General features: G+C 41.1%; 1 protein-coding gene across 1 annotated transcript in view; it reads left to right on the top strand.

Annotated features, from left to right (window-relative positions):
* Positions 1-1,053: 1,053 nt before the first annotated feature.
* The window catches only part of LOC308040884 (uncharacterized protein), a gene marked incomplete at both ends in the record, with an annotated part of 197,787 nt that continues 180,263 nt past the window's right edge, over positions 1,054-18,577 (top strand). The window contains 5 exon segments of the mRNA XM_080345264.1: positions 1,054-1,430; positions 1,557-1,658; positions 1,660-1,724; positions 1,727-1,731; positions 14,293-14,383. Coding sequence (XP_080201390.1) covers positions 1,054-1,430; positions 1,557-1,658; positions 1,660-1,724; positions 1,727-1,731; positions 14,293-14,383 — 640 coding nt within the window.

The raw sequence follows: 18,577 nt of genomic DNA on the forward strand, positions 1-18,577 counted from the left end.
CATTTTTTCACAGAAAGGGCTGTCAGGCACTGGAACAGGCTGCTGAGGGAAGTGGTGGAGTCACCATCCCTGGAGGTGTTTAAAAGACACGTAGATGAAGTTCTTAGGGACATGGTTTAGTGGTAGACTTGGCAGTGTGAGGCTAACAGTTGGATTCGGTCATCTTAAAGGTCTTTTCTAATCAAAATGATTCAATGATTCTGTGTGTGTGATTATATCTCATGATAATTTTAAAGCAACGCGTAAGAAGAGTTTTCGTGCCAAGGGCAATTTGCAGACTCTCTCGCCTTCCCCATCGAACAGCACGCCCTGGTGTGAAGCAGCAGCAGCCAGCTAAGCCGCGGACACGCCACGTTGGCCCAGGGTGATGTGACCCCGCACGGGACTGGGGCGGCCGGAGGGCAGCAGGCACGGAGCAGAGCCGGGGCCTGGAGAACACGCTCCTCGTCTTGGCCAAACGACACCTCATCGTGACTATGGCCAGGTCCATTCCTTCCACTTCGCTGCATTCGCATCGAGCATACAATGAAAACTGGAGGTGGTGAATACATTATAATTTCAAAGCACTTCACATCAAATGTCAGGGAGTGTTTGTTACTGCAGTGTGGCTGGCAGGGTTTCCCAGCGAAGGCTGCCTGCAGGCCTGGCTGCACTGGCGCTTCTGGGCTCTGAGTGTCTCAGCCCATCTCTGGAGGCCCCAGGCGAGCTCCCCGGGCCACCCCTCCCGGCAGGACGAGGCCTTGGCGCCGCGACCAACCGCGCACAGACCCACCGCGGCTGCCCCCCGCCAAGATGGCGGCCCTGACCCCCGCGCTTCCTCTTCCGGCCGGGGTTGCCATGGCGCTGCCCCCCCTCGGCCCACCCTCCGCCTCCCGCCGGTGTGTGTTTACATCGGGCAGGAGCAGTCGGAGCCCCAGCGCCGGGGGAGACGGGGACGCAGCCGACGGCCGCCCGCCCTCCCTCCCTCCATCCCCGCCGGGCGGAGCTCCGGGAGACGCGGCATGAAGGTGATGCTGGCGGCCGTCAGCAGGGGGTTCCCGTCGGGGGTCGGCTATGGGCGGCGGGGCGAGGGGCAGGGCCCGGGCCCTAGGCGGTAACCAGCGGCGGGAGGTGGTGGCCGCTCGCTCTTTTGACGAAGTGCAACTTCCAGAAGCTTCCAACTTCGCGGGGGATGTGATGCCGCTTCTTGGAAACGTCTCCCGAGAAAGATTCCCGCCGAACGCGGGTCGTGTCCTGCAGCGGGGGCCGCCCGCCCGCTCCGGGCTGGGATCTGTGCGGAGGAGCCGCCCCGCTCCCCGGGGCACCTTCGGCAGGCTCCACATCCCGTGGGCGGTTTTCCTCCTCCGGGGTCGTGCCGCCGGGAGCAGCCCCCCCGCCGCGGGAGAGGGGACCTGGGGCTGGGCGGTGGAAGTAGCGATAGGGCGGCTCAGGTGAGGGGCTGGCTCTTAGTTCTGTTGTCAGCAGTGCTATGGGATTGGGTGTTTCCCTTGATGGTCTGCGGTACCTGCTTAATTTGCAGGATATGACTTTTTAAAAGATTCCCTCCCGTTAATCAGTCTGAAGCATGAGGCACACCAGGTGTTCCCTGTCCCCTCAATTTGTCTAGCAGTCAGAAGGACTATTGGTCGGATAGACTGTAAGCTCTTTGAGGCAGAGACTGTATGTAGCGATGGTCTGTACCTATCCTGATGGAGAAATTTGGCTCAGGCCTTCCTCCAAGCCTCTGATTGGGTAAGTATGTGCTACAAGTTCCCCAGGTTGTGCAGGTGCTGGGTTCTGGGCACTGAGCCTGTGTCAGTGCCTCAGGTTGCCCATCATCTCTGGGCACAAGGGGCTCTCTCACCGCTAACAGAGGAAAGAAAAGGGATGGTTTCCAAGTACACGAAATAAGTACATACAAAAAGAAAGTTTCCTTCCGTGCAGTGATATTTATTTGTTTTACCTTTGTTCAAAACCTGATAATAAAGAGTATTTTTTTTCTTTCTCTCTGAATGTTTGTTAATTCAAATAGTGTGGGATAACAACAACAACAAAAATACATGCAAGGTAGTTATTGGTAATCAGTGCTATGGCCCTGGGTGAGTTGTTGACATACTGCAAAACAAAAGCCTCAGCGTGCTGCCTGAACAGTACATCCAGCTTGCGGCCAGAAATGAAAATGTTTCTTTCAGCTTCTGTTTTATTGCATGCAGAATAAACTGCTGATTATTCTTGCTAAGCCAATTACTTCTGCTGAATTCCTCTTTTGCCCCACTGGAGTGGGGAAAGCTTGTGGCTATTTTAAGTGGTCTCTCTTAAAATACAGCAAGATGTGAGTGGAGTTATGTTCTGACTGTAAGGATAATGTGTTTGAGGAAAGAGTATTTTTGGTTTTTTTAACCAGTTATCAGGTATAAGCACTGTATAGAGTTTTTCAGTATAAAGGGCTTCACAGTTTTTTCTCTGACTGGGTAATTTCTTTCGGTGTGTGTTTCTTTCCATATGTACTACCTTTTGCTGTAGCAGTTGCCTCAGTTTCCCCTATGTAAGATCATTGGAGATGCATGATTTAAACTCTTAAGCTAGGGGCAGGATAATTACATTTTTAATTAACAAATGGAATGCATCAAATGTTTGTGCACAGCTTTTTACCTCTTAAAAGGGGGAGGAAAAGAGAAGTGGGATGAGGGGTGTCTGTGTGGTGTGGGAATTGGTTATGAATCCCATTTATGGACCTGCTCACAAATAGCTCAGTGTGACTTTAAAACAAATCAAAGCTTAAGTTATTGATCTTTGCAGGGAATACATCAGAACCAAGCTTTTTGAAAAAGTCACCTTGACTATATCTCCCCTAATTGTTGTTTTATCTTGGGAAATACATTTGAGTTTGTGTATTTTTAGTAGTGTTGGTTTTGAGCCTTTCTCGTTGATGCTGGTTAGCAGGTTGCTGAGAAGGCAGGGCTGTCCAAGTAAAACAAGTTAACGCGAGTATGTATGAAGATGTTCATCCTGCTTACAGGAGGGAAGAGGCAGGTGGAGAGAACTGGTAACATCAGGGGAGTTCCGCTATGGGAGTGATTATTTCAGGATCCATCACTAATGTTGGTTACTGAGGAAACTGAAGCTTGATGTATTTTATTTTTAAGTAATCAAATAACACAAGTATCCTATTTTAAAATAAAGTAGAGTGAAATAAAATAGCGTGGCAAAGTCATACTTTAAAGCTTGAGCTGTTGAAGCTTGTTTGGATTCAGGGTAGTCTCTATTTGTTGTTTGCTTCTGTTCCAATCTCTTTCAAGCAACAGCAGTATTTGAAGATGGTCTCTCTTGGCCTTTTCAGGCTATACAAAATATAAAACTGGTTGAAAGCCTGTTTCCTGCACTACAGGACAGGAATGAGAGGCAATCAGCTTGAAAGTGGACTGTTCCTATATGTAGGAATATTTAAGTGCTAAGTCATGAATACACCAAGAGTGTTTGCTTTCCTTCAATGACAGATCTTCTTGATGGCAGGAAATACCCTTTTTCAGGTGGGGTGAGAAAGGCAGTTCCATTCATTAGGGAAATGGAGAATTGTGGGGAGATGACCCAACCCCACGTGTCCCTCACACTGTCAGACACCAGTTACTGTCCCACAGTACAGTATGTTTCCAGTGTTCTTCTGTTGTGGCCAAGTGCTGGATTTCTCTGGTCTTACGGCAGCACTGGAGAATGTACTGTGTCCTTGCTAACAGAACCTCTTCATGCTGTCTCTTCAACCAGTGAATGAATTGGGGCATTAGGACGGTCCCTGATGGCTGCCTGGTAAAACTGCTGTTGCAGAGGCTGTCTCTAATGCTGCTCCTGTTGCTGCTGTAACTTAAATCCAAGTTCAGAGGAATGAGAGGCATTGAGAGTGTCACGTCGTATTGAAGTTCTTGTTTGGGAAAGCAAGCTCAAGATATGATTTCAGTTAAGTAGCTGCACCCCTTTTTATTGAATTGAAGTGATTCTCCAAAGTAGAATGAGAGCTCCTGGTACTTTGACATGTGCTCACATCTCAGTTGTGTGTTTTGGGATAAGACAGGTGTCACAAATGTGACATTTTGCTTTGAGAAACTTATAGCTATATTTAAGAGAATGAATGTGAACTGACTGCATATAGTTGTGTTGTATTTCTGACTGCCTGTGATGCTTGATGTTGGCAATTGAATCCTAGAGATCAGATAAAGGTGAAGTCTTTGCAAGATGAAGCATCAAAAGTTATGGAGAGCCTGAGTAAATATTTCTTTTGCTTGTATTACAGACAGCTCTGTTCCTGAAGGATGTAATGGATTGTCCTGTCAAAACTTGATGTATATGTAACTTTTTTTGTTAACATGTCTCTGATCCTGTTTAGCAGGACTTTTGGCAGTTGGAATGGAAAGTATTTGGGAAGGGAGCAGCTTATAAAAAGGAGAAGAGGCAAAAAGTATTCCTTTCTATGGAGTATATAGTTATATTTTTTTTTCCTGGCATGTAGTCCTAAATTTGTTATAGGAAGCAGGAAGAGAGTGAGTGTAAGTGATAGAATAAAAGAAAACATGAACTATATATATTCTGTAGATAATTCTGACTTAATTATTTGCCTACAATTGGTCACACCCATTTTTCTTTATTGGTGAACAACCTTACAAACTTTCTAGTGTTTTTCCTTTCTCAGTGTTTCAGGTGAATTTCAGAGAGATGGGAAGAGGTTACATGTGGTCAGAGTTCTGGGCAGAGTCCATGCTGACATTGGTGAGGGCAGTAGTAGAGCTCTCAAGCAGTTCCTTCAAAAGAACTGTCGTTGGTGTTGAACTTACTGGAAGTCACAGAAGTGACTTGTGCTTGAGTTGGTCAGTCTTAGAATCTTAATGCTTCTGCAGAGCTGCCTAAGGTCTAGCACAATTCTTGGGCTTCCTTTCAATCTGAAAAATCATTTTGGAGAAGAGAGTCTGTGCACCTTGGAGATCCTCGAAAGTAAAAGGCAGCCATTCCCAAAAGCTATTGTTGCTAGAATGAATATTTACTTTTTAAGTTGCATTGCTTGCTTTTATAACAAGTGTTATATCTGTCAGATGGCTGTTTAGTTGCTGAGTGAAGTGGCGCTGGTTGGAAACTTGTATGCAGCAAGTGGTGATCTTTACACTTCTTGAAGTTAGTTTGGAAGAGAATGAGATCTCTGTGAAGCCTGAAATAAAAGGGGCATTGTTGCTGGCAGCGCTTCTGGCTGTCAAGTTTAAGGCATGCAGGCTAGCTGTGAAATTATAGAGCTTGATAATACCAGAAGATGTAGTGTCGGCTCTGTAGAGTAAGCAAATAGTTTATCTGAAATGTTATGCCTTTAAAACACTACAACAATAAATGTATAGAGCAACAAGCGACACTAAGTTAAAAGAGCTCTGATCTGATTTCAAAACTCATTTGTAAGGAAGGAAATAGACTTAACTACCTAGCCATCAACAAAATCAATTTAAAATTTGTGTGATAAATACACCATATTACAATCTCCCAGCTAGTTCAGAAATGTTTGATGTTTTCCAGAAAATGCGTTTGGAAATTCCTAATGAAATAAAGAGACATAAGTTCTGGCTTGAAGAAAATATTTTTAACCTCTATTTCTAACATTGAAAATTACTGTTATTTTTTTCCTTATCTAATTAAAAAAAAAACGAAATTAAGATTTTGGCAAGATGACTTGTGTTTCAAACTGTCTCAGTGATGTCTCTTGTGACTCTTTTGGGGTGGGTGCTCATAGTTTTCAAGGTGGGTACATGCTTATATACTTTGAATTCAGATTTTATTGAAGAAATTACTATGTCCTAGCTGCAAGAGCCCTTGAAAAAATTAGTTAAATTTCAACTCATTAAAGCTAAAACAGCCGTTGTGCACTTTTAAGGAAATAAATGCATGGAAGCCAGGTAATTCAAGTTGGCCATATGAAACCACTGTTATAGAATACTGCTCTAATGCATCCTTCCATGAGTGTTGCTTTGATTTTTATTTTTATTATTTTTTTTTAATTGTAGCCCTACTGAGGAGAATGGCAAGGGTACTGTTTTATTCAGTCTCTAGCATGGGCATGGTAAAGAAAATCTTAATGATCCTTGTCATATAGACCTATATTATTAGGCAAAGGAGTTATCATTTTTATTTCTGACAAATTTCTCATACTGTCTGTAGCTTTCTGGAGCGGTGTTTTCACATCTTGCTAGGAAAACAGAAAATATTCTTTCTGCAGTGTGCATTATCTCATTGCTTTAGTCTGAGTAAATGGCATTAACCATTAAATCTACCTGTCAAGGACCAGGCTAGAGAAAATACATTTATGCTACTTTTGCTAATTGTAGTTACGTAAACAGTGCAATAAAACCGCAGGTCATTAGGTCTTGTTATTGCTTATATTTGGTTCACCAGCTCAACTGATTGAATTTTTTTTCCCCCAAAGTCTTTGTTGACAGCCAGTGGATGACTGACAGGCTGTAGGAAGGCTACTTCCCACTGAAATTACTTAAATCAGTGCATGGTCAGTTACCAATATGAGTTAATTGATATTTTTGATATATCGTTACTGGCAATTATGAAGTTGCTTTCTGGTTGGTTTGCTCTGATGCAGGGTCATGCTTTGCTCCTGCATCGTTCTGTGTTGTCCTCCCCTCTGTCCCAGTGTCTGTTGGGTGTTCCTGCAGTGGCTGAATGGAGTATAGGTTGTGGTGTCTTTAGGCCTATTGAAAAGTTATTTACGCCAAGTATGCCAAGTAAACCCTAATTAGGATTACTCAAAGTAGAAAGTTGTTTTATTGCTGTAGAAATAGGATTTGACTCTTCTGCTGAGAACAATAGAACTCACTCTTGATTTGGAATTTACACCATTAAAACTTGCTCTCATTGCCTCTCTCCTCCAGTCCTGTTGTCAAGACAAAATTAAATGTTGTTAAAGTCATAGCCTCATGGTTTTGTCTAAATGCAGATAAAAGCAAGTAATCTAAGCAACTTTTCTATTTTTTCTTAGACTGTATTGAACAAAGTGCTATAATTTTATATTACTGTCATCCTCAGCGTTTCTATTTCTGTACTTTCCTTTAGTGTTCTAAGGGATTTGTAACTGCAACTCAAATTCCCCTTGGGCTGAATCCTGGCACAGAAGCTCTCATTATAAGTGAACCTTGTTTTGCAAAATTAAAAGCAAAGCATCCATCAAGAGGCTTTCTTAAACCTAGAGGAAAGCAAAAAAAAAAAATTATGGTTGCAGATCAATTTTTTTCCCTTTGCGGGAAAATCTAGCTGACTTTGGAAACCCCAGAGGTGTGGGTGTGCTATCAATAGTGATGACAGATTCCATGGAACATTCCTGTTACATTTAGAAAATTTTAAATGAAAGTCTTAATTCCTCAATATGCTGAAAGTTCATTGCTGAAGTGGAAGCTGCAGCTGCAACAGATACCTGCCTAACAATGGTACAGTGGTAGTTTTAAACTTGTTTCCCCTGAGGGTGGTTACCTGAGCAGCAGTGTATTATACACTGAGATGGTTGGGTAGTTATGTGCTTCAGCTGAAGTTAAGTACCCGTATGCGCTCAGGTCATGTTGACCTACCTACCCAGTATCTGCTTGTTTACTATTTATTTATTTAAAACAATCCAACCCTTTATTTTCTGTAGGAATTGAAGGTATAGGTAGTTGTGTAAAGCAGAAAGGACGTTGTGAGCCACGAGCCATTTTCAAATATGGAAGATGGAATAAGTGAGTTTGATTGAACAGGAAATATCAAAGATGAGTTCTGAGGAACTTCATAACAGTGACTAGATAGAGGAGAGATCCCAAATTAACAGTGTCATGGGTGATATTGTTGTGGGAAACCCTGATGAAGGTCAACTTCTTTAACACTGGATCTGACAAGCCCTTTGGCATCTGCACGCATTCAGCCCAGTTGTAATATGTATAATTTCTTACTCATTTGGAGGAAGTGAAACTAGGATAAGAAAAGCTGAGAATTTTGTGAATTTAGGAAAGGGCAAAGTATGCAAATGTGCAGGAAACCATGTGGTTTTTAGTCTTGTGGGCATGCAATAAAGTTCTTTAAACATAATGCAAAACTAGTCAATGCTTTCATTAAGGTACTTTAAAGTATCATTGTACTTTCCCAAAGCACTTACCAAACTGTCCTGTGCTTGGGTATTACTTCATTTGTTTCTTTCTGCAGACCCGCTCAGTCTTGGAATTCTTTAGGGCTGCATCTGTCCTTTGTAGTTATCAGTTGAGATGCATTTGGCGATGTATAAAAAAACGTGTTGGGCCTGTGCTGGGAAAGCTTACGAGAGAAGTCACAGACTTGGAGGGGTGAAGCCTGTGCTGCCACTAATTTTCCTCTGCTAAATTGCTTTATTGGAATTGTGCCTATATAGAAATGCCAGGTCTGAAAGTCAGTGTTAGGCAGGACAGAGGACATGTGGTTTAGCCTGGCAGTTGAAGATTTGCATAGAATGAAGTAGGTCTGAACCTGTGGGCTCTTCAGGAGGGGCTTTACAAGGAATGAGGTGGTTTTCAATGGGGAAGGAAGTGAGATTCTAGGCTCAAGTCCAGAACGCAAATAAATGTGAAGATGAATATCAGAACAGAAAAACTGGAGTAAAATGTTCAGGAGCAAGAATGGAAATATGAAGATCTAGGTTAGGAAATAAGTACCATTTTCAGTTGAAAATGCACAGGGAAAGTAGCAGGCAAAGCTGCAGATTTTAGAATAGTTTTCAGAGCTTAGTCTCAGAACTAGGACAGTAAACTGCTTCTGAAGTCATGACTGTGGACGTTACATTCATTCCTCCAGCTTCTGTCCTGCCAGGGGAAATGAGTGCTAATAAAGTTCAATATAATCGAGAAGAGTATTCATGTTGTGAATTTTCTTTTGGTTTTGCTTATGTGTTGGTGGGTTTTGTTGGGTTTTTTTTTGGCTTCTCCCTCCCCCTTGTGCCCCCGAATACTGTGTTTCTAGGGCTTGAGTAGGCATGGCACGAAGGTTGAGAACAGCAGTAAAGTGTCTCTCTATTAGTAGTCATAAACTGAAGGAAATTTGATGTTAGTTGCCCCAAACTAATTTAATTTTGGTAATAATTTTTCACAGGATTTTTTATATATATATCTATATGTGTGTGTGTATATATTATATTTGCTTCCCACCCCACTTCCCACAATTGGGCCTTATTTTGGAGTTTTATTTTTTGCTACTCATTAGCCTGATCCTGGCTCAGCGGGCAGTCAATTGACAGGCTCTAATTTGGTTTAAGATTATATAGCGTAGTTAATGTAACGCAAAATACAAAAGTAGAGTCTAAAGGCCTAAAAGCACCGGTGGAGTGTAGGGGTTTTTTGTTGTTTCAAGATACTCTGTAGGGACTTTTCAGGAAGCTTAGCCATTTCCAGTGGTGACTTACCTGCCTGGCCATTTGCAGTGACAGTCTCCTGTTGCTGTTGATTTACTTGCGAGATGGGCCTATAATGGTTGCTGGCTGTTGGGATTGCTCCTGATCTATGTGGGTTTTCTGAGTACTTAATATTCCATTGAGGCTGAGGTAGTATTAGGCTGCTTGTATGACTGACCATGATGAAATTCTTTGTTAATACACATGTGGTTATAACTGCAGCTCTTGGTTTCAGTGTCAGACATGACACAGTACCTTGTGGAAAATACTGACCCTCAAAGGAGAGGAACCTTCTTCCTTTCTGTCATGCACGGATTTACCGCAGCACTTGTAAAATATACAGTCTTTAAATGTACTGAAAAAATAACAAGCTTGTCACTGGAGTTCTGGTCAGAATTATTCTGAAAAGTGTTGTATCCCATGGAAAAGCATGAGATGTAGTTTGAAATGCTAGCGGGTGGCTTGTCACGCTTGTTTAGTTCAGTACTGGCAATCCTCTCCCTCCATAAATACAGAGCCTTATATGAAACATAGTATAAGACAGCAAATGTACACTAATTTACCAGGTCACAGCAGCCCATAATATTTGAGTTAAACGTCACTGTAAGATCAGCAGTCATACAGTGTGATCGAACACAGGATAATATGTTCCCCGGGCAGTTTCTGTGAGAATCCCTGTAGGTTTTTTTCTCTTGATCTTTATAGATAATTTGCCGTGTTTAGACAAAGGTTTTCAGCTTCCTTGCAGTTCATTGAAACTGTTGGGAGGGACAGAGTGAGATATGTTGGAATTGGCACACCTGCAGCTTCAGTTTGGAAGGGTGGATATTGCTTCTGCTTGAGTTGACTTGTTTCTGGTCAGGTTAGATTTTGTTTTAAAATATGACATATAAAAATTACCACTAAATCTTAATAGTGCTCGTGGTCAGAAACTGTCAGTTGCTGAAAGGAATTGTACTATGTGCTGCTTGTGAGAGCAGGCACCCTCTCTGGAGAGACAAGAGAGGGTTTTTTTGGCTATATGTTCCTAGGCTCTATGGTATAACCTAGTGCTGTAATAACACCTGTTTCAATCTGTGTTTCTCCAATGGCTCTAGTGAGGAGGAATGGAAACACATTCTCAATTAAAAAGGTTATACAAACCCTAAATAATTGAAAGAATATGTACAGGTAATAATATTTCTGAACTGTTGATGCATCTTCCTGCATCCCAGATGCTCCTAGAGGGAACATCAGAGCAAAAGCAACATATGTGTGCATTACTTCTACCGTGGCTGCAGCTCAAGAGGATTATTATAGAATTGCTGGACACTGTATGGCCACTTATCTACAAGCCATTAACTTTGTACAGTTGTGTGTGTCTCATACCCTTGTTTGTCAAGGATCCTTAAGGAACGAAAAAACAAATGTAACTGATGCTTCATTCTTGAAATAATAATGTAAGAAGTTGAGACAAACAGCTTTAACTACAACTTAGTTGTAAATCTTCTTAGAAGACAATTTCCTGGAATTTTTGATTGCTGTAGAATACCATTCTGCCAGAAGTGCAGATACATTACATATTGATTACCAAGCTTGGAGCAGACCTGGTGAATAGAACTCAGCAGATATAACTAAAAAAGCAATGGACATGCTAATCTAAGATACAAAGCCATTGTAAAGCGATTTTGTAGTCTTGTTAATAACATCTGTCAGTGTTTGTGCCTTAAGTATTGCTTCTAGATATGGATATGAGAACTGAGGATCTCGTCTGCTGTTAACTGTTTTACATTTTAATTACTTGGTGAAATTCAGCACCAACACTGTGCACACTTACTCACTGGTCTTGATGATTAAACTGATATGCTGAAGTCTGATAAACACAGTTGTTTACAAGACTACTTCTAGAGGCTCTCTATATTATAAGTGATTATATATATATAGTGATAAGATATCAACAAGATAAGAATTTCGGTTATTCTATGGAAAACATTTCTAACTTCGTTTTAGGAACTAGGAAGTCTCAAGATTTCAAGGTTTCTTGCAAAGCAGTTCTTGGAAAAGTTAAGTTTGTGTTTACTTGACAGGCCACTTTTCAGTCTAGACTGTGTTTTTGATTTTTAACATATTTGGAAATAATAAAAATTTGTAAAGACTTTTTTCAGGTTGTTGGGTTTTTTTTGTTTTTGTTTTTTTTTTTTAATGTGGTTTTCTTTTTGAAGATTTAAAAAGAAATACAGGAAAGGCATACCAGATACTGTTCAAAATACACTGTGCAGTGATTTTTTTTTTTTTTTTAGTAGTAGTGAAAAAAAAACACCATAAAAAATCCTGTCTGTTTCTGTTAGATACTAAGAATGTTCTATAAAAGTAGTAGTCTTGGATTGTGTATTTTTCTTCTGTGGGATTCCTATAGCAAGGGTTAAAGTTTTGAAGTAGAGGGAAGCAGGTGATGGCAAAGAGCATCTCAGCCATGGATTTCATAGTGGTCTGTAGCTTGGTTTGTTAATACTAGTCCAGGGCTAAGGTTGACCTTCAGCTAGGGTAAACTGTTATTTCAGGGTAAGTATTGTCAATCATAACCACCATTCTTCAGAGTTGTATTGCTGGTGAACAGTGAGTAGTAATGCCACTGCTCACTTTTGATAGCATTTTGCATCCTCTTTCTATTTATGTAGGTGACAACAACTGTAACCCAAAGGAGCATCACTGTCATGGATTGTTGTTGGGAGAAGCCACTGAGCAGGTTTGTCTCGTGGTAGTGAAGTGAGACTACTCTGAAGAAGGAAAGATAATGTTTTTATTACTGGCTTTTCCTTAGTCCTTGGAATTTGGATTGTCTCACTGGGCTGCATAGAGTCAGGAAGGACTTAAGCTTTGCCTGGCGCAGATGGTTCTGTTACCTGTTATTTTTCTTTTTTCTTTTTTTTTTTTTTCAGTTAAAATGATTTTGGTGTTGAGACTGGAAAGTACAAGCAAAGAATTTGAGACCACTTCTAGTTTAGGGCTTCTTATAGTTGTGGTTCAGAATATTTGCAAGGCAAACATTGGTCATGTCCTACATGTCTGCGTCTTTTGTATGAAAATAAATGTTCTAATTTGGTATACTAATGTAGCCTCCACTTCTTTATCTCTCTAATATTAATGGGTGGGAAAGAAATGTGTGTAAATACATTGCCTCTGGTTGATGTACGAACTTATTCAAATACATACTCTATATTCAATTTGATGCTTCTATGCAGAATTGTTTACAGATTCTTAAAATCTAGATCACATTATTTAGGTGAATGGAGGAGACAGACCTCAGTGTTGATCACTGACTCCTGAGCTTGATTTTTAATTGGACTAAGTCAGGAAACTTCCTACTTTCTCATCTGTACCCTGTGGTAAAAGTATTTTTTTTAATGAAGAGAAATAGGTGAATAGCTTAGGTAAAGCTTGTGTAGTCATGGATTCCAGAAATCAAGGTTGTAACAGCAGAACGAACACAGAAGACTTTTACACTTCACCTGGGTGTCTTGTTTTAGCCTGTGGTCAGGCTCTTGACAATGTGGTGGTACTACTCGTTTTCATGTCCATTTTGTTGAAAAATGGGGAATGATGAAAACGTAAGCTACTTGTGCAAAGGAAGAAATTTTACACGTGTGCTAGTCTTTATAACGTGCAAAATGAGGAAACAGATGAAGTGTGCAAGTGGGCAACTTTGCAGTCACAGGGTTTGGAAAATATGAAAATAAATACTGCAGCTTTAATGCTATGAGCCCTTTGCAAGCTGTTGCTGTGCCAGTGTTTAGGCTGGCCTCTGTAACCTTCCAGATGCATATGTTAATAAATGTTTTCAGATAGTTCAGACTACAAACCCATTCATGTTTTCAAAGTGTGCAAAAGCCTTGTTTCCTAATGACTGCTAACTTGCTGATTTCACTCTTGACTGTACTAGTATTGTAAAATAAGAAAATTGGTTAGGTTTTTTGTTGTTGTTGTTGTTTTGTGGGTTTTAAAATTTTTTATTTTTTTTTTTTTAGAGGGACGAGGAACAGACAGTGTCTTTTTCTTTTTTTTTTCCTTTGATAGTTTGAAACTGAAAAAGCAACTACACTTTTATAGCTCCAAAAGTCATGAAAATAGTGTGTGCAAAGTGAGTTCAGTGGCCTTAAATACACGTAAATGCTCTCTAAGTCTCTAATTCTGATAACTCTGCTCACATCCTTTAGCAGTAACATTGCAGGCTATTTCCAAGGTCTTGAAGGCTGGAAAGTGGAAACATAAAACTTTGGAGGGCAATCTGGTAGTTTTTCAGGAGTGTTTAATTAAGCATGTTACATGTGCAGGCACAGATGCAAGTACAGGGGTGCCAGGGGCAAGCTACATGGTCAGTGGACCTGGATGGGTTACAATATTGTCAACAAGTTTGCTTGGTCTTCCTGTGAAAAATGAGGTGTGGGACCATTAGTATAACCCATACTGATCTTCTTCTGTATTGAACAGGCCACAGACATTTCAGAAGCTAGTCTTGGTAAGACAAATCAAAGATTGGAATTTTTCCTGAAAATTCCAAGTGATGGTGAATCTGCTGCCACCCTTGGTAAATAAGGATTTGAATTTATTATTTCATTCTGTGTTTTAGAAATAGTAATTTAGAAATTGTGCTGCACTGTTTAGTTTCTGGTTTCTAGTGTACTCAGACCCTTGTAACTTTTCTTGCTAGCTTGAAGAATCTTTTTTATTTTTTTCCTTCTCCCTTCCTTTAAGTAATTCTACTGCAAACAAATCTCCCAGCAGCTTTCTTTTACATCAACTGAAGTGAACTAGCTCTTTGTGTCCTTACTGTCTGGCATATTGTCTAATCCTGTAATTATTTCTGTGGTTCATTTCTGAACTTTCTCCAATTTACCTTATCTTGCTGTTCTGTTCTGCAGGGACCCAGTTTAGAAACACAGATGGTGGAAGATGAAATTGAGACAACAAGCGAAGAACTGCCGCCTCATCTGCGGGAAGAGCCTCCCGAAGGTACAATACTAGCAGTCAATATAAACTCTTTGCATTAAATCGGGGAAAGTGTTCTGGCCAAAGACGACTTATTTGTTTATCCTTCTGACTTGAGAGCCTATGTCTGTCTGTTTTCTGAGAAGTATAAAGCCTTGTTAGTGCTGACAGCTGAGCCGGCCTCCCAGCCAGAGGTCTAGCCAGCCCCTAAGCCTACTTTTGCATTCAAAGAAAGCTGCACCCACTGAGGTGTGGACATTGTTCTGCATTCTCTTTGACAATATGGTTTCTGATTAAAATTGTCCTGCTTGATCATCCTGTCTGTAGGCTTAGGAACAAAATTACTTTTCTGCTGTCTTGTTTGTGATGTTTTGAGCCTTCATTAGGGAAGACTTCTAAGTAGTCATCTATTCTTTCCATACCTCTCACTGCAGCATCCTGCTATTGAAATTGTCCCCAGCAGAGACTTGCCAAAGTCAGGTATTCTAGTGATTTTGTTTCTTTCTGCCATCTCTTTTGGAAGCCAGTTTAGCCATCTGAGGAGGAGGCAGTGGGACACTGTCAGGCAGCAGGAGGCTCAAAAATGTCAATTTTAATTAAATCCTTGTTTTCAATGACATGCCCTGGATTTATACAGGGAACGGATTTTTCCCACTGTGTAAATGTTGCAGACATTGTATATATGCCACAAAATTAAGTATTGCTTTCTTTTGAATAGAAGCTGCTAACATTGCTGCAAGTGATAATATATTTTGAGCTTTGTCTGCAGTTCAGTGACTTTTAAAACACAATCACTCATAATCATTGTGGATGGCTTAAAGAACGCAGAGAGTGCTGAGATTCTTATTAGCAACTTACTGTTAAAATACCGTGTCATGTCTCTGGGAAACAGGAATGTGTTTTATATTTTTCCTTTAAGAGAATAAGATGCTGATACAGCATCTATATTGACAGCCATACTTAAAGGGAATATGAACAAAGTAGATGGTTTTAGGAATTTGCTGCTCTATATCCTCTTGTTGAGCATCTTGTTACCGTTTTCCCATTAACTTGTGATCTCCTGTTCTACCATTTCATATACTCCATGTTGGCAATTACAGTATATAGAGGTAAGTGAAAGGCAGGTTTCTTTTTTGTAGCTCCTGTAAAGCTAGAAGGAAATAAATGTGGAAGATGTTGTGAGATATATATATATATATATATATATGTGGTAATCTTGATTTTTTTTTTTATTTTTTTTTCCTAAGCCTTTTCCTTTGTAAGTAATGCCAAGTCAGCATGTAATGACAATGCGTTGTTGAAGTAAGGATTCTGGTTACTAGCTTGAGCTGATGATTACATGAGCCTGGAGACCGTATCCTGGAATGTAAAACACGGGAGATCATCTTGTCTCATCAGTTTACCAGGAATAGTCCTAGATTCTGGACAATGGCTTTGAATTGTGTAATCAGAAAGGTTTTTTTAAAATGTGGCTGAGTATTTTTGCAAGCCAAATTTTTGTAATTGAAAGTATTTGCTTCTGCTTGCAACCCTGCTGGTTTGAACGAGGATGAAAAATGTCAGTATTAATATTCCACTTCTGTGTCTTGTTGTGAGGTCTAGGAGTAGTATGTGCTCTGGAGATGGTGATTTTGCTGATGTGAGGAAAAAGAACTTGTAACGGTTGAGCTGATGTGGTTAAGCAATGCTACAGTAGATACTGTGAGTTCTTTTAAAGTCTGAGCTCAGTATGTACTTTTTAAATTTACAGTGACATTAACAAAATAGGAGGGATATTGAGAGCACAGCTGAACCTAGAGATTGCTTGGGAGAAGAGATGGAAAAATTGCTGCTGAAAAAGGGCTGTCAGGATGATGCTGAACTTACAGCTCAGTTTATTAGTGGAGCTCAGTAACAAGAGTCTTCAATCATGTAGATGCAGGAGTGATTACAAATACCCCATGAAAGAAACAGATCTCTGAAGTTCTTTTACTATTAAATGTCATTAAGTACTGTCGTCTTATTGTTGCTCTACTACTGATTTCTGTTTTTTTCTGATAGCACTTTCCTAGTTATATCAAATGCTTTTCAATAAGTAAATAAACCATGTTGTCATGACTGCTGCATTTTTGTTTCCTGGGATCTATGAATTGCAGACTGTGTCTGCTCGCCTTCTGGTAATGAGTGCGTAAGGGATGGGAAGCTCTCCAGAGTGTGTCTCTTTCTAACACAGTCCATTATTTCACCAGATTGCATCACAGTGACTTTGTTTTCTAGCTTGCCCTGCATATTTACTCCCCTCCTCAAAGGAGGGGAATTGGAAGCACTGTGCTCTATAAATATTGCAGTAAAAAAAAAAAAAAAGGTTGCCCTTCAGGGATTGTCATCTTTCTGAACAGTGTTGCATATGGACTTCTGCAAATAAAGGGGCAATTTTACATAACTAAATTAAAGAAATAACTGTGTGGGTAACAAGTAGTATAGAATAGTGAGCATTGGTTTGGGATGTGGTGTGGCAGCCTACCAATATTTGAAACAAGAGAAAGTTTTGTGGTTTAAAAAGGAGGTTAGCCAGGAAATACCTGAAAGGTAACCAAGGCAGAGGCTAGTATCTGTGTGTGATGTGAATCCATTTATTTTATCTACTGTCAAAGTTAAGTTTTTTTTATATTTAAGTAAGCCAAAAGAGTAAATAAGTAGAGCTGATGTAAGATCCTCTAAGTGATACTGGATGTCAAAAAAGGCTTTTTATTTTGTAATGGAGACGCGTTGTTATCAGTGTCATTGGTGCACTGTGTCCCGTCCTGAAGCGGGGAAGCCAAACCCAGCGGGTGAGCCCCGGGCCGCCCCGAGCGGTGTCTGTGCCCGTGGAGCGCGGGCGGGCGGCGGGAGGTGCCGCGCTGCGGCCGCGGGGGGGCGCTGCAGGCCCGGCAATGCCCCTCGCGGCGCGGCGTCCCCGCTCCGGCGCTGCCCGCGCTCCGGCGACAGGAGCCGGGTTCGAACGCCGCCTGCGCACATCCCGGGCAGCCGGAGAAAGTATTTAAACCTATTAACTCCTTGCCCGTAAGCTACTTTGTGACATTACCAGGGAAGCTTTCCACACTTCCTGCCGCAGGAAGGCTGTTTATCCCCTAATGATATTTTATCTCTTAGCTCCATGATTCATCTGCTCAAGCCACACTTTTATATTTTACTCTCCCTTCATCTTTCCTTTCTTTTTGATCTTGTTAACATACTTTTTTTTTTCTTCCCCTCCCTCCCCGCCACTTACGTAAAAGGCAAGCATGCGGGAGCAGTATTAATTAGCATTTGGAGTGCTGCTGAGGCTAGTGTGCTCGACACTTCCCAGGGAAGGCTGTGTGTGCAGAATTACCACCACCAGTGAAGGACAGCGATCTCTGGAGAGGAACAAATCTGTTTTAAATGGTTTGAAATGCTTTCCTCTTTGCAAGGATTCAGCATGGCTGCTCTGTGTTGCCATGTGTTTGAGCACTGAGCTACTTGCAGGTAGATTCTTGGTGATCTTGAACGATTGCTGTTAAATCACACTCTGATCATAGTGAGAGAACCAGATTCAGTTACCCAAGTACACCAACACCTTGCTATAGCTTTTGCTGCTTCTTTATTCACCATTTCAGAGTTCTGTTGGTGATCACTTAATACAGTGCACTGTTAATTGTTATAATTGCATTGCTTTTCTGTTATTTTCCATTAAATTACCCAGGGAAGGTGATGGCAATGAAATCTGATGGTGATTAAATCTTCTGTAGCGTGATAAGTTATGAAACAGCAGCATCTGCTTTGCTGGACAACTCAGATCTTGATCTCTTGTATTTGATGAATCGCTGACCCTGACCTTATTCCTGCTTCTTCATCCTACTTCCAGTGCATTGAGGGGAGTGATCTGTCCGCTATATTCAGCACTGGTGAGGCCACACCTGGAGTTCTGTGTCCAGTTCTGGATTCCCCAGTATCAGACAGACATGAACATACTGGAAAGAGCCAAGCAAAGGGCCACAAAGACAATTAAGAGACTGGAGCATCTCTCCTATGAGGAAAGGCTGAGAGAACTGGGACTGTTCAGTCTAGAGGAGGACCAGGTGGGAACTTATCAGTGTATACCTGAACTGAAACACAGCTGAAGCTAAGGAAACACTTATTCACGGTGGGAGTGACCAAGCACTGGAATGGGTTGCCCAGAGAGGTTGTTTAGTCTCCTACCTTGGAAATACTAAAAAG

Source organism: Nesoenas mayeri (assembly GCF_963082525.1).
Source record: "Nesoenas mayeri genome assembly, chromosome: 5".
Classification (NCBI taxonomy): Eukaryota; Metazoa; Chordata; class Aves; order Columbiformes; family Columbidae; genus Nesoenas; species Nesoenas mayeri.